This window comes from Humulus lupulus, chromosome 9 (assembly GCF_963169125.1).
Source record: "Humulus lupulus chromosome 9, drHumLupu1.1, whole genome shotgun sequence".
In the NCBI taxonomy this organism is placed as follows: Eukaryota; Viridiplantae; Streptophyta; class Magnoliopsida; order Rosales; family Cannabaceae; genus Humulus; species Humulus lupulus.
This window is the reverse complement of record NC_084801.1, coordinates 50,868,139-50,879,688: the sequence shown is the minus strand read 5'-3', so window position 1 is coordinate 50,879,688 and position 11,550 is coordinate 50,868,139. Positions and strand designations below refer to the sequence as shown.

At 33.2% G+C, this 11,550-nt stretch overlaps 2 protein-coding genes across 5 annotated transcripts; both read right to left on the bottom strand.

Annotated features, from left to right (window-relative positions):
* Positions 1-352: 352 nt before the first annotated feature.
* LOC133801211 (uncharacterized) lies at positions 353-11,182 on the bottom strand. 4 transcript variants are annotated; one of them, XM_062239387.1, is made up of 9 exons: positions 10,929-11,182; positions 10,664-10,760; positions 8,897-8,992; positions 8,684-8,768; positions 7,929-7,953; positions 2,444-2,548; positions 1,516-1,555; positions 1,314-1,430; positions 353-1,231 (listed from the first exon to the last, which is right to left on the bottom strand). In XM_062239387.1, exons 2-9 carry the CDS (start codon positions 10,751-10,753, stop codon positions 1,214-1,216), a joined length of 576 nt encoding a protein of 191 aa, XP_062095371.1. In that variant the 5' UTR covers positions 10,754-10,760; positions 10,929-11,182; the 3' UTR covers positions 353-1,213. The 4 variants fall into 4 exon arrangements, 3 of the variants coding, with proteins under 3 accessions (XP_062095371.1, XP_062095370.1, XP_062095372.1); XM_062239386.1 differs by lacking the exon at positions 10,929-11,182 and having other exon boundaries at positions 354-1,231; positions 10,664-10,922; XR_009876782.1 differs by lacking the exons at positions 1,516-1,555; positions 7,929-7,953; positions 8,684-8,768; ... (1 more) ...; positions 10,664-10,760; positions 10,929-11,182 and adding exons at positions 2,843-2,902; positions 2,977-3,088; positions 7,414-7,516 and having other exon boundaries at positions 1,217-1,231.
* LOC133801213 (uncharacterized) lies at positions 3,723-6,094 on the bottom strand. The gene is made up of 4 exons (XM_062239389.1): positions 5,820-6,094; positions 5,625-5,688; positions 5,373-5,514; positions 3,723-3,872 (listed from the first exon to the last, which is right to left on the bottom strand). The coding sequence occupies exons 1-4, from the start codon at positions 5,869-5,871 to the stop codon at positions 3,801-3,803; spliced, it is 330 nt and encodes a 109-aa protein (XP_062095373.1). The 5' UTR covers positions 5,872-6,094; the 3' UTR covers positions 3,723-3,800.
* Positions 11,183-11,550: the final 368 nt, after the last annotated feature.

Here is an 11,550-nt window from a genome sequence, read left to right as displayed (position 1 = left end):
CTTCAAATTGAGACCAAAAACTCCAAAGGAGAATGAAGGAGAAAGGATGCACGTGAGAAGGTTTTCTAGGCTCTGTTTCTTGCAAGTTCCACAACCTTCAATGGCTTAAATCAATCCTATGGGTGAAAAGACAAAAATGCCCCTATGTCAAATAAAGGTTTCCAAAGGCTCCCAAGGGTAAAACCGTCCTTTCCCACCTATTTTGTTAATCATAATTAACACCCTCCAATTCCTGCTGTTCTCGATATTCTCAAATACCAATAATTCATATCTCGTTACCCTTTAATTCCCGGCAATGCCACTACTACAAAATTGACATGGGACGATGGTTTTAAACCGTAGTATGGACTCTCGTACGTTGGTTCTAATAACGTCATCCCATGCAATGTCATGCCATGTAAAGCATGAAACGACGGTTTAAATAAAAGTGTCATCTCTTTTCGTACATGAGACGATGGTTCCTATACAAACGTTGTCTCTTGTGGTACATGAGACGACAGTTTTTGTGCAAGTGACATCCACTGCAGTAAATGAGACGACAGTTCCTACTCAAGCATCATCCTCCTACAGTACATGAGATGACAATTTATGTGCAAGCATCGTTCCCTGCAATACATAAGACGACAATATTGTGGAGACCGACGTCCCATGTAGAATATGAGAATTTTTTTCATTTATCTATTTTCAATAACTATATTCATTCATAATTTCCTGTGTAATTACAATATAGTTCAGATAGAATCAACGGGCAGACAAAATAAATAGAACTCAGTATGTTCCAAATCTAAAAATTACAAGATCAAAATATGTAAGTGCTAACTCACTTGGAATATAGAACTCACTTGGGATAACTATGTAAGTACTAACTAAATACTACAGTTAGTATATTTTTTTAATTCTGATTTCAAAAGTTACTCTAGCTATAACTCATCCACTCAAGAAACTCTAGCTATAATTTGAAAAGGTAACTCTAGCAAGCCTCTTAGACCCTTACTCTATCTATGACCCATCCGCTCAAGAAACTCTAGTTATCATTTCAAAAGGCAACTCTAGCAAGCCTTACACCCCCCCCCCCCCCCACAGGCTTATGAAAGTAGTCTCTTTGTGTGACACCTCGACTCTGGCCTCGAACTCGACCGAGGTGCTCAGCAGTACCTAACACTTGTGTTAGGATGTCATTTGTTCCGATCTCAATCAGTTTTCCCTCTTTTATTTACTCAAGCATGTCTTCCTGTACAAAATTTAATCAATTATTTGTTTGTTACTAAAATATAAAAATATTACCAAAAGTCATTTAACATTTTACAACTTACGATGGCCTCTCCCATGACCTTGTCACGCTCGGTGACATAGTTGCCAGAAGAATCTTTTCTGGCCTCCTTCCAGAGTATAGGTCGATCTATCTGCTCTGTTGTGCCCCACTTAGCTTGCTGCATATAATATAATTACGTCAATTTTAACATCAAATGAGGAAAACATAAAATCAAGCATAATTCGTTCTATATATGGACTTACTAAATCAGCTTCCAATTCAGTATAGCTATGGCGTGAAGTCCTACGAGGGTATTGTAAATGATTATGCCTTTCTTGTTGTATTTTTCTAAAATCTTGAAACTCTCACAAATACCACAAGTAAACACTTCCACTCTCACAAATAAATCACAAGTAATAAAACACCACATTCAAAGAAACACATATTCAACAAAATCATTAATATTCAATCATTATATGCAGATGTAAGAACTCCTAACAGAGTTAGCAATGCGCCACTACCAAGGCTAGAAATTCATATATTTCATACTATACTCGTTTAACACAAGATGATCTATATAATCTATCTACTCCGTTATATGACATTTTGGCGTCTTTATCATCTATTGAAAACTCAAAACTCTGGACAATCACCGATTAAAGAAACTCAAAACTGAAAAAGAAGGTAATTACATGTAACACAACATTTTATATGACCATAAGTTGACTGTTAACAATAAAAATTCAAGCTAAAGTGCAATGCTCTGTTTATAGAGTAAGAATCATAAGTTGGTTTAAAAATTCATCGAGGCAAATGCGGAATATGTAAGACAAGCCTCAATTTAAAGAACCTTGCTTCTCCAACCTTTTAGGTGTTTTTGAGAATAATTATATATTACAATTTGTAACTTCAAACAAAATATATTCATATGCACTTGCTAATGACTTACAAATTACTTCTCCTAAATATATAAACAAATGAAGAACTTATGCAAGGGACTGGTAATATTGACAATCCTTACTAATGAGAAAATGAAATAACATAAATTAGTAGTTTTAGTACCTCATATGTGACTGTTCATGAAATAACCCATCTCTCTATTATCATACTTTAATCAATATTAAAAAAAAAGATGACTTTTAAAGTTGCATTATGCTTTATTACTTGTCACCAAACGAAACACAAAATTACCTTCCAAGAAGCATCATGGAGAGCCTTGTAACATTGCCTAGCTTTCTTCTGAAACTCCAGCTGCTAATACCTCTCTCCTCCATATCCTCCTCTTTCTGCGACTTTCTGAGAATCATAATGTAATGTCGCAGTTGAGCACAAAGTTTAGACCAAAAAAAAGAAAAGATATAGATGCCTTTTCACCATGTGAGAAACTACAATTAAAGGTCTTCCTGGAGGTTTAAAACTTAAAATAAGGCAGATTGAACATCAGGGAGAACTTTGTATCTAGATTGTGTAAATGGTCCAAAACCATGTATCATTCATTGTAAAAAAATTATAACCTCAAAATTGGCAGTAACCAAAATTGGTACATTCATGAATTTACATACTAGCCTGAAAATTATATAACTTAATTACCTCTGGTGGTATATTAAGATATACTACAAGATCTGGAGCCAATAACCCTTTTTCTGGAGCCTACAAAGATGATCTGGTTTGTTAGAAATTAAATACAAGCAATTGTTTATAAAAACAACTAAGCATATCTTCACCTTACACCACTCAAAATCTAGTCCTTTGGCAGAAGAGAAAGCCACCCCAGAATAAGAATACCGGTCAACAATGATGGTGGTTCCAGATTTCAATTTACTTTCCATCAAGGATCTGCAAAGAACAGGAATTTTTCAAAAATCCCACGTTTGCTTCTGTCATACAATATGGTTTTAATGAAAAGTCCAACATTTATCACAACAGCAATGATAGGAAGATAATCTGAATATATTTTTTTTATTTAACAAACCAAATATTCAACAAATAGTTTACTATTTCACCACTAGCCATCCATTTGGACTGTCTTTACCCTCTGAATAATCTGAAAGATAAGAGCAGTGCCATGACTTTTGTTAAATCAACATATCATCCATCACCACATTAAACCAGTTACAGATATGAACTCAGCCAATTTTTGTTTCAAGAACCAATAAATAATACAAAAGGCTAAATAAACAGAAGAAAAAAATTATTCGTTATCTAAATCAACCATAAAGCAATAATGAACTCCAATGCATATAAAAAATTTAGAATGACATAGCTAACCTCTTCTCCCAACGGTTGGCACTGAAAAGAAGATGTATAGCATGATCATCAAGTTGAGATTCATTGAAAAGATAGGATGATATCATTTGCCCCACACTTGTTGTTCTGTCTGGGAATTGCCATAATTCAGCTGAATGCCCCAATCCTTCCAAGTACTTGTGTAGACTACTAGACTGTTGTTTTCCCACAACGATCTAAGCCTTCTAGAACAATCAATCCACCTCTTGAGCCACTGTTGCCAGTTGACTTAAAGCCATGGATATTTGCCATTTGAATAGACCTAATAAAGCCCTTTGAAGGATACTTCAATTGTATATTCAATGACCTTGTTACAGCTACTGTCCCAAAATTCCTACACAACAAAAGCACTCAAATTGTGGAATTCACCAAGAGCAAAAAATCAGGACACTTGCTATTGGGTATGAGAAAACAAAGACACACATATAAAACTGGCACACCTATATGATTTTATCTAATTAATGATTTTAAAAAAAAAATCAATTTTGCCACTTGAGTTGGATTTCTGTTTACTTGACACTCAAATATATCTAATAAAACTCTTTATGCAAAGGGATACTAACTGTAGATGCAAATATGCCAAGGCCTTTATACTGCTAGTCTGCTATTGTACCAAAATTCCTACACAATAGAAACATTAAATTATAGTAACCATCAAGAGCAAAAGCTTTCGATGACAGTTGTAATTGGGCATTTATGAAAGGGGCATAAACATCACCTATAAATTTAAGGGCTCATTTTTGTTTGATGATTCAAAGTGTGTAAAGAACAATAAATCATTTCACTTTTCTGAATTCTATGTGCTATTTTCTCCCACCCTCCATTTTTTTAGGTTTCACTACCACATCTGAGAACTTATGCATAAAAAATATACAATTTTTAAGACAAAAAAAATATGAAATAGACTATAGGAAACATGGAAAAAAAATTAATAATCTTACAAAGCCTTAGAAACAATCAGATGAGAAGCAATGACCATTTATCTTCCAACCTATTAAATGAGATAAAAGAAAATAAACACAAACATCAAGGCCCAAATCAATAGGAAAAGCAAAAATTGGAGCCCAAACTAGGTAAGCAAACTAAAACTTTAATATAACTATAGACAAACCAAAAGCTATTCACGAATAGTTTTTTTCATTTAGATGGATTTTTTGGTTTGAGTAAAATGAAAGCAAATAAATAAATAAAGCAACCATAAAAATTCAACGAATATTGTTCCTGTATTAGAGCCATTCAGATATTTATCAAATCGACATGTTACAAATGAAGAGACATAAATTCAACTAATACTGTTCTCGTCTATGGGGGTGAAATATGAAGAGAGATTTATCAAATCGATATTTTTTGCAGTCTGCACTGAGAGAGAGAGGGGCTCTCTAAAATCAAGAACAGAGAATTGGGCTATTGGAGAACTCGTAGCAGAGAGAGAGGTCAGAGAAGGGGGGCCTTGAAGGTCGAACAGTTTGTGAAAAATTAAAGAGCGCCTCTGTGAAAATGCAGAGAGGAGTAAGGAAGAGAAGGATGAAGAGGTCATTTTTATACCTGTGCGAAGAAGAGAGAGAGTATTTACTACCAGTACTTGCACAAGTCCTTATTTCAATGCAATTTTCTAGGGGCAGAGGAGTTTTCTTTACCAACTAATATATCCAACTAATGTTTCAAACAAACAAAGAAATAGAAAAGTGAAATTGTAGTTTACAATCATTGACGACATTGTAAAGTCATGTGTAGTTAGTTATTATTGACTGCAGTCTTTATTTAGTGCTTACTATTGTCCGAAACAAAACACAATCTGTATTCACAGAGGATAAAGAAATAGTGGAAATCTTACTTCATTGTTGTCAATCACAAATTCACAATTAGGACAGGCTCTAGCGGGGTAGCTTTTCCAATTAATTCTTTCAAGATCATGGTTGCTAGAGGCACTCTTGATCTTTGTAGAGATTCTGTTACCATCTACTAACCATGATGGTCTGCACAAATTACACCAACAAAATTACAGTCAGGATTATTGTTGTCACAAGCAAAATACTAAGAACAAAAAATTATCAGTCTAGCTTTAAAAGATGGAGAAAACTTTTACAGTTTAGTTACAAAAATGTGGAACACTTCAAAGAAGCTATCAAAAGAAAGAACTTCATAATTAGCTGTCAAAAGAAATTTAGGAGAAGTTCGATTAATAGCTATGGTGGAAGGTAAGATAGCAAGACTTGAGAACCAAATCAATAAAATTAAACTTGGACTGCAACATGAACAAGAAGCAAAAGAAGAATCAAACCAATAGTAGCTCTTCTACAATATATGAATACACATTGGATTAAGCAGTTCATGTCAATTGTTTAAATCACTCTCCAGCCTCTACAAGAACAGATATATATGAGTAAAATAAAAAGCTCCTATAAAAAATTATGAAAATAATCACATGTAACCCTCAATAAAAAGGGTTAAAATAATGAAGGCATAAATATTTTTTAGTATCAATTGAATCAGGCTACAAAATTTGGAATGAAACACATATATATGAGTTCTCTGCAACCCCAAGATGAGATTGGACCCAAGACTCTAATCCTGAAAAGGAAAGAACAAGAAAAAAGGAAAAAAAACAAATTTAGCCATAAAATAAATCTTTAAACAGAGAAGCTATTAAAGATTAGCTAACATTCTTCACAGAAAACTGCCAGAATAATAAATCTCCAAGTTCTAAGCAAATCACACAATCTCGTTTGCTTTCCATTTTAATTTGTTGTCTAGCACAAAACAAGTCTAGTAGTGCGGTTGAGGAACATAAATCCATTCCAATGAAATGATTTAAATAGGAGAACATACACATATATTGTTATTATTATTATTATTTATTTTATTGTTGACCAGGGTTGTTATTGGAAAATATATTTTCAACAATTATAAAGTAAATTACCATTGACACATCAAGTACTAAGAAAATTTTAAGGTCTCTTTAAACAACATAAATGTGTGGGGAGAAAAAATATATAAGCTTCTTAAGCTGAAAACATTAATTTAATAGTAAATATCCTAACAATGTAATACATGGTATTGAATTTCAATTATTCAGCATAAATTGAAAGTATCCACACTAACCAACAAACAATTTCAACAAAATACTGGTCAATTTACAAATAAAGTTGAATGACAGTAATAGTGAACTAAACAATTTAATACAATTATGCCACAAGTATCAGAGAAAGGAATTTCACAAATGACATTGTACCTATAAATTATAGGCTATAAATGCAATATATGTTTGCAATCATCAAATATAAATATATGTTAAATCATTGCAAACACTAGAAGAAAGCAGGTTGTACCTCATGATAAGATGACAAGTCCCAAATACATTGATCCACAAAGAAATGTAAATGATACCATTCCCCTGCAAGTGTAAGCAAAGCATTAAGATTAGCAAAATATAATTTTACATGGAGAAAATATACATGCTCTCTTTTACAAGTTTACCTTATTGAAATGTGATCTCAACTATACAAGATGATACATGATTACATCCTGATCCCTAAACTTTAGAATCATTAAAATTGATTTGACGACCAAATATTCGCAGACCAAGATAATAGCACAGTTTCAATCAAGCTTAATATAGAATGACACATCTTACGAACTAAAGGTACAACATTTGAAAGTTTGGGGAATAATTAAATGATATTTTCAAAATGTAGAGACTAATGATGTGCCATTTCTGTTAAGTTTTTTTAAAGGAAAGCCATGTTAAAGATTAAGACTTTTTGAAAGTTATGGTATGTCGTTGAATTTAAAATTCTGAACCAACTCAACTTTTTACAAATGCTTAGGGACTAATAAAAAGATTAATATAAATGAGTTTTAAAAAACATGCTCACCATATGACTCCCCATCCAACTCCATTGCAACAAGGACAAATTTCAGCAAACTTCTCAGCATCACTGGAGTTGACTCTTCGAGATATTAAATCATCATAGATATATGTCATATGTATTTGAATATCAAACACAAGTGTAGAATTGGTAATCAATAGGTTACTTGCTAAAGATGAGTGGTGGCACATACCATATACTGAAAACAAGCTGTTCATCACACCTGCAATTAACCAAATCAAACATTTACAGCTGTAAATCTCCATCCAAAAAGATGTGATAATAAGTATAAAAACTAATAAAGGAGTTTTGCCACAAAAATAATAAGATAAAAAAGTACCTATAAAGAGAATAACGTAACGGAGAATACGAACTGTTGTCATTTCTTGCAGAACCCAAATTAAAGCAAGGAAAATGATGAATCATGATAGGGTCAACCAGTAAGCATCAGAAAATAGTAAGGAAGCATTTGAATATATAAAATTGACAGTACTTTTAAACAACTCAATAAAGTTTCTTACCGATACAAAGTCCACGGAGTGTCCACTATATAATGAACAATATTAAAAGGAAAAATTAATAAGTGCTCACTTCATAGTAACTAATGAAGACAATATGCAATAATGTTTGCATTTCTCAACACTGAAATATATGAAATAGCAATCTTACGCTTTTAGCAATACAGAGCACCACAAATAGAGCAACAATTAAACAACCAGCAGCAATTCTCGCAGTGAGGAGATTTGTTGATGTGAGTATCAAAGTCATTCCCCAGAATGATGAGCCAAGATCTGAGTATGTAAAATTTCGTATAAAGCATGAAGCCATGGAAACACATCATGCTAATTGACAAGAATTGTAAAACCAATATCAAAAGAAATAAAAAATTCTACTGACTTTACAAAGACCTCATTTTCAGTTTTACTACAATTGAACTTGGTGTATGCAATTTGAAAGAATAATTAGTAATAAGAAATTCTTAAGGGTAGTTCAGTGCCAGAAACCAAGTGCAAGGCCAACATGTATAATTGACGCACGTAAGAAACACCTTGAATACATAAAGAACTGAGAAAAAAAAAAGGTCTATTGAAGTGAAGCTTTTTTTGTTCAGATTGAAAAAAAAAATCAATTGAACTAAGGAATGCAAAGACAGAGGAAATACATTCATGAATATTCTATCAAAGAAAATCATGCAATGTTTCATTTCCACTTAACAAACTTGAAAGTAGGGCGTGGACCATAGAAAAAATAGTTGCTAGGGAAAAAAGTGTATTACATCCTGCAGGTAATATCAACCAGTATACACCACCACGCGTTTGTGTGACGCGACCCTCATTTTCATGGACTTGGATTCCCTCCACCTACACATGAGATCATATTAGTTTGCATGACTGACTTCAGGAACCACGGAAATGAGGATTAAGTGCATGAACTAGCTTCACAATATAAGCATTGAGTACAAAGAGGGGAAAGGTGAAGAGCTTCTAACATGACCACATGTGAGTTTGCAAGCAATAGCATGACTTGCTTCATGCAAGAACACTATGATGAGCTTAAAGGGTGTGAGTAGTACTGTTCTCCAGAGCTACAACATGCACAACAAAAAAGTTAATGTCATTAGAGCTGCCAAATTGAATATGAAGTTTGCCAAAGCTATCAACAAGACTATTAAAAGTTCAGACCATTTTGGCTTTTACCAAAATCGTCTCATGTTTATTTCCTTTCAGCTATTAGGTCTCAATTCTCAATAATCTATCTTTTATTCATCAAAAACCACTAATAAATAGAGGAAAGCACACGGAAAAGGAAGAGGCAGAAAACATAAAATCAGGAAATAATAGGATTCATATGCCTAACAGATGATCCTTCTAAGTCTGGTCCTAATCATATTAGTATCTATTTAAGAAATTAGGTAAATAAATACAGCTGTAAAATAAACACAGCTGTTTACTACAGCCCAGCAGTCCTTCAACATTTTCTGTTATGAATACGGCCCAGTAGTCCTTCAACATTTTCTGTTTACCACTCTTCATTATTATTAATTTTTCCTTTTCTAGGTAGCTAGGTTAGATGTATCTACATTAGCCTGCAAACTTGACAGTCATTTTAAAGTGGATCGGTCAAATCAACTAGTTGAAAGCTAACTCAACCCAATGACAGCCATCTCATTGTTAATTTTCACTAGCCTCTATCATTTGGTTTGGCTTGATGCTTATCATTTTGATCCATGCTTCCCTTGTTAAAAACTCGTACACTCTAATCAAATGTACCTCAGACCCTAATGACCCAATAGATCTTTTGAAAGTAGCTATTACAAGTTTCCCTTTCTTTCTATTTTCTACTTCCGTACCATAAGTTTGACCAAGTAAATTTCATTGTGTTAAAACCAATGTCAAAAGAAATACAGAGCGCAACAAACAAAATCACTTCTAATAAATAATTTTCACATACAACCGTGTTTCTCTATACATCTCAGTGTCTCGCCATTTTGACTAACATCTCCCCCTTTCTTACACTCCAAACTGATATATGGCAGTTGCTAATCACAAGATGTCTCGATCATCCCACTACTATACTACTAGTCTCTAGCACATTAATTCTATCATCAAAATGTCTGCACTCCATTTAAGCAAAGCAAAACTTGTATGTTTTATCTTTGTAGGTGTTTATGATAAGTAGAAAGCAATGTTCCTATAATTTATTTTTCATAAAATTTGGTGAATAAATTCCTAAATTAATAGAAAGAGTCTGCGAAAGAACAATTATACAAAAGAGCAAACCTATAAGCCATATTCAAGATTTAGAGTACACCCATACATACAGTCTTACTTATTAAACCAAGCAGGTTCTAAATGACAAGCCCTTGTACCAATAGTAGCTCTTCTACTATACAGGACAACTTCTATATTTTTATAAACAAATCAAGGTAAGATTTAACAAAACAAAACTCTACAAAGAGACCCAAAGTTTAAAAAGTTCAAGATCACAAAAAGAAAGAAATGGGAAACTTGTCTTTAATTTAAAAGCACATGTACATGGTGAAACAAAGGAAATACTACTCTCAGATTTTTGAGAAAAAAATGTACGAAGAATCAAAATCATGTGCGAGTGCGTCCCCTTTTATGGTTCCGTTGAATTTACCCGTTGACACTTTGAATCAACCAAAACAAAAGATTCCATTTTTTTTTTCATTTTCTTTCTTGGAAACCAAACATAGCTTACAGGGGTGTTTTATTCATCAAAAAAAAAAACTTACCAAGAGGATAACGACGGTGAAGACTCCAATAGTGGTCAAGAAGACAACTTGATCGTGCTGGCAACAGTTCATCAAGGCCCAATTCGGCATTCTGAATCTTCAATCCCAGAAATCAGAAGAAAGAAAGTTGAGAAGAATTATTGGGAGTTTGAACTTTGAGAGGAAAAAAAATAAAGAAAAGGGAAAGAAAGCAATTGGGACTCCAGTGATTGCTCTAATATGGTGTGAGCTATGAACATATATGAGAGAGGGCGGAGGTCCATACCTGGAGAATCCGTAGCGCACCTAAGGTGTTGTCGCCTGAGAAGGAAGAATCCAGTCGCCGGAGAAGAGAGGTTGACTCCAGTCACACAAACTGTTGTGGATGTCGAGCAATGGCGGGGTTGCTGTCCTGGGGTCGAACGACGACTGGGCTACTATCTTGGGGTGCTGTCCGGGGTTGTCGAATGGAGGTGGGGGGCACCATCATGGAGGAGGTGCTACGCGCAAGGTCAAACGAGGGTGGAGGGGTTCACGATTACTGGGGCAATTTTTTAAACTAGAAATAAGTCATTCTTTACAAAATAAAAAAGAGAAAAAATAATCTGTTTTAAAAAATAGTTTTTATTAGTTTTAAAAGAAAAAAATAAAATTAATACTATAAATTTTTAATAAGTATCGGTTGTGTTTAATTAGTAAAAAAATTTATATTGTTTGGTAACACTTAAAAAAATAGTGTTTTATTTAATTAATTAAAAATTTAACAATTAAATATAAAATATGTTTAGTAATTCTATTTTTATTTGTTATTTTTTAAAATTTTAATTAAAATTAATTAAATTTTGAAAATAGATTTTTTTCACTTTCAAAAATTTTTAAAACTGCTTTCGACTTTTCCTTTATTTTTA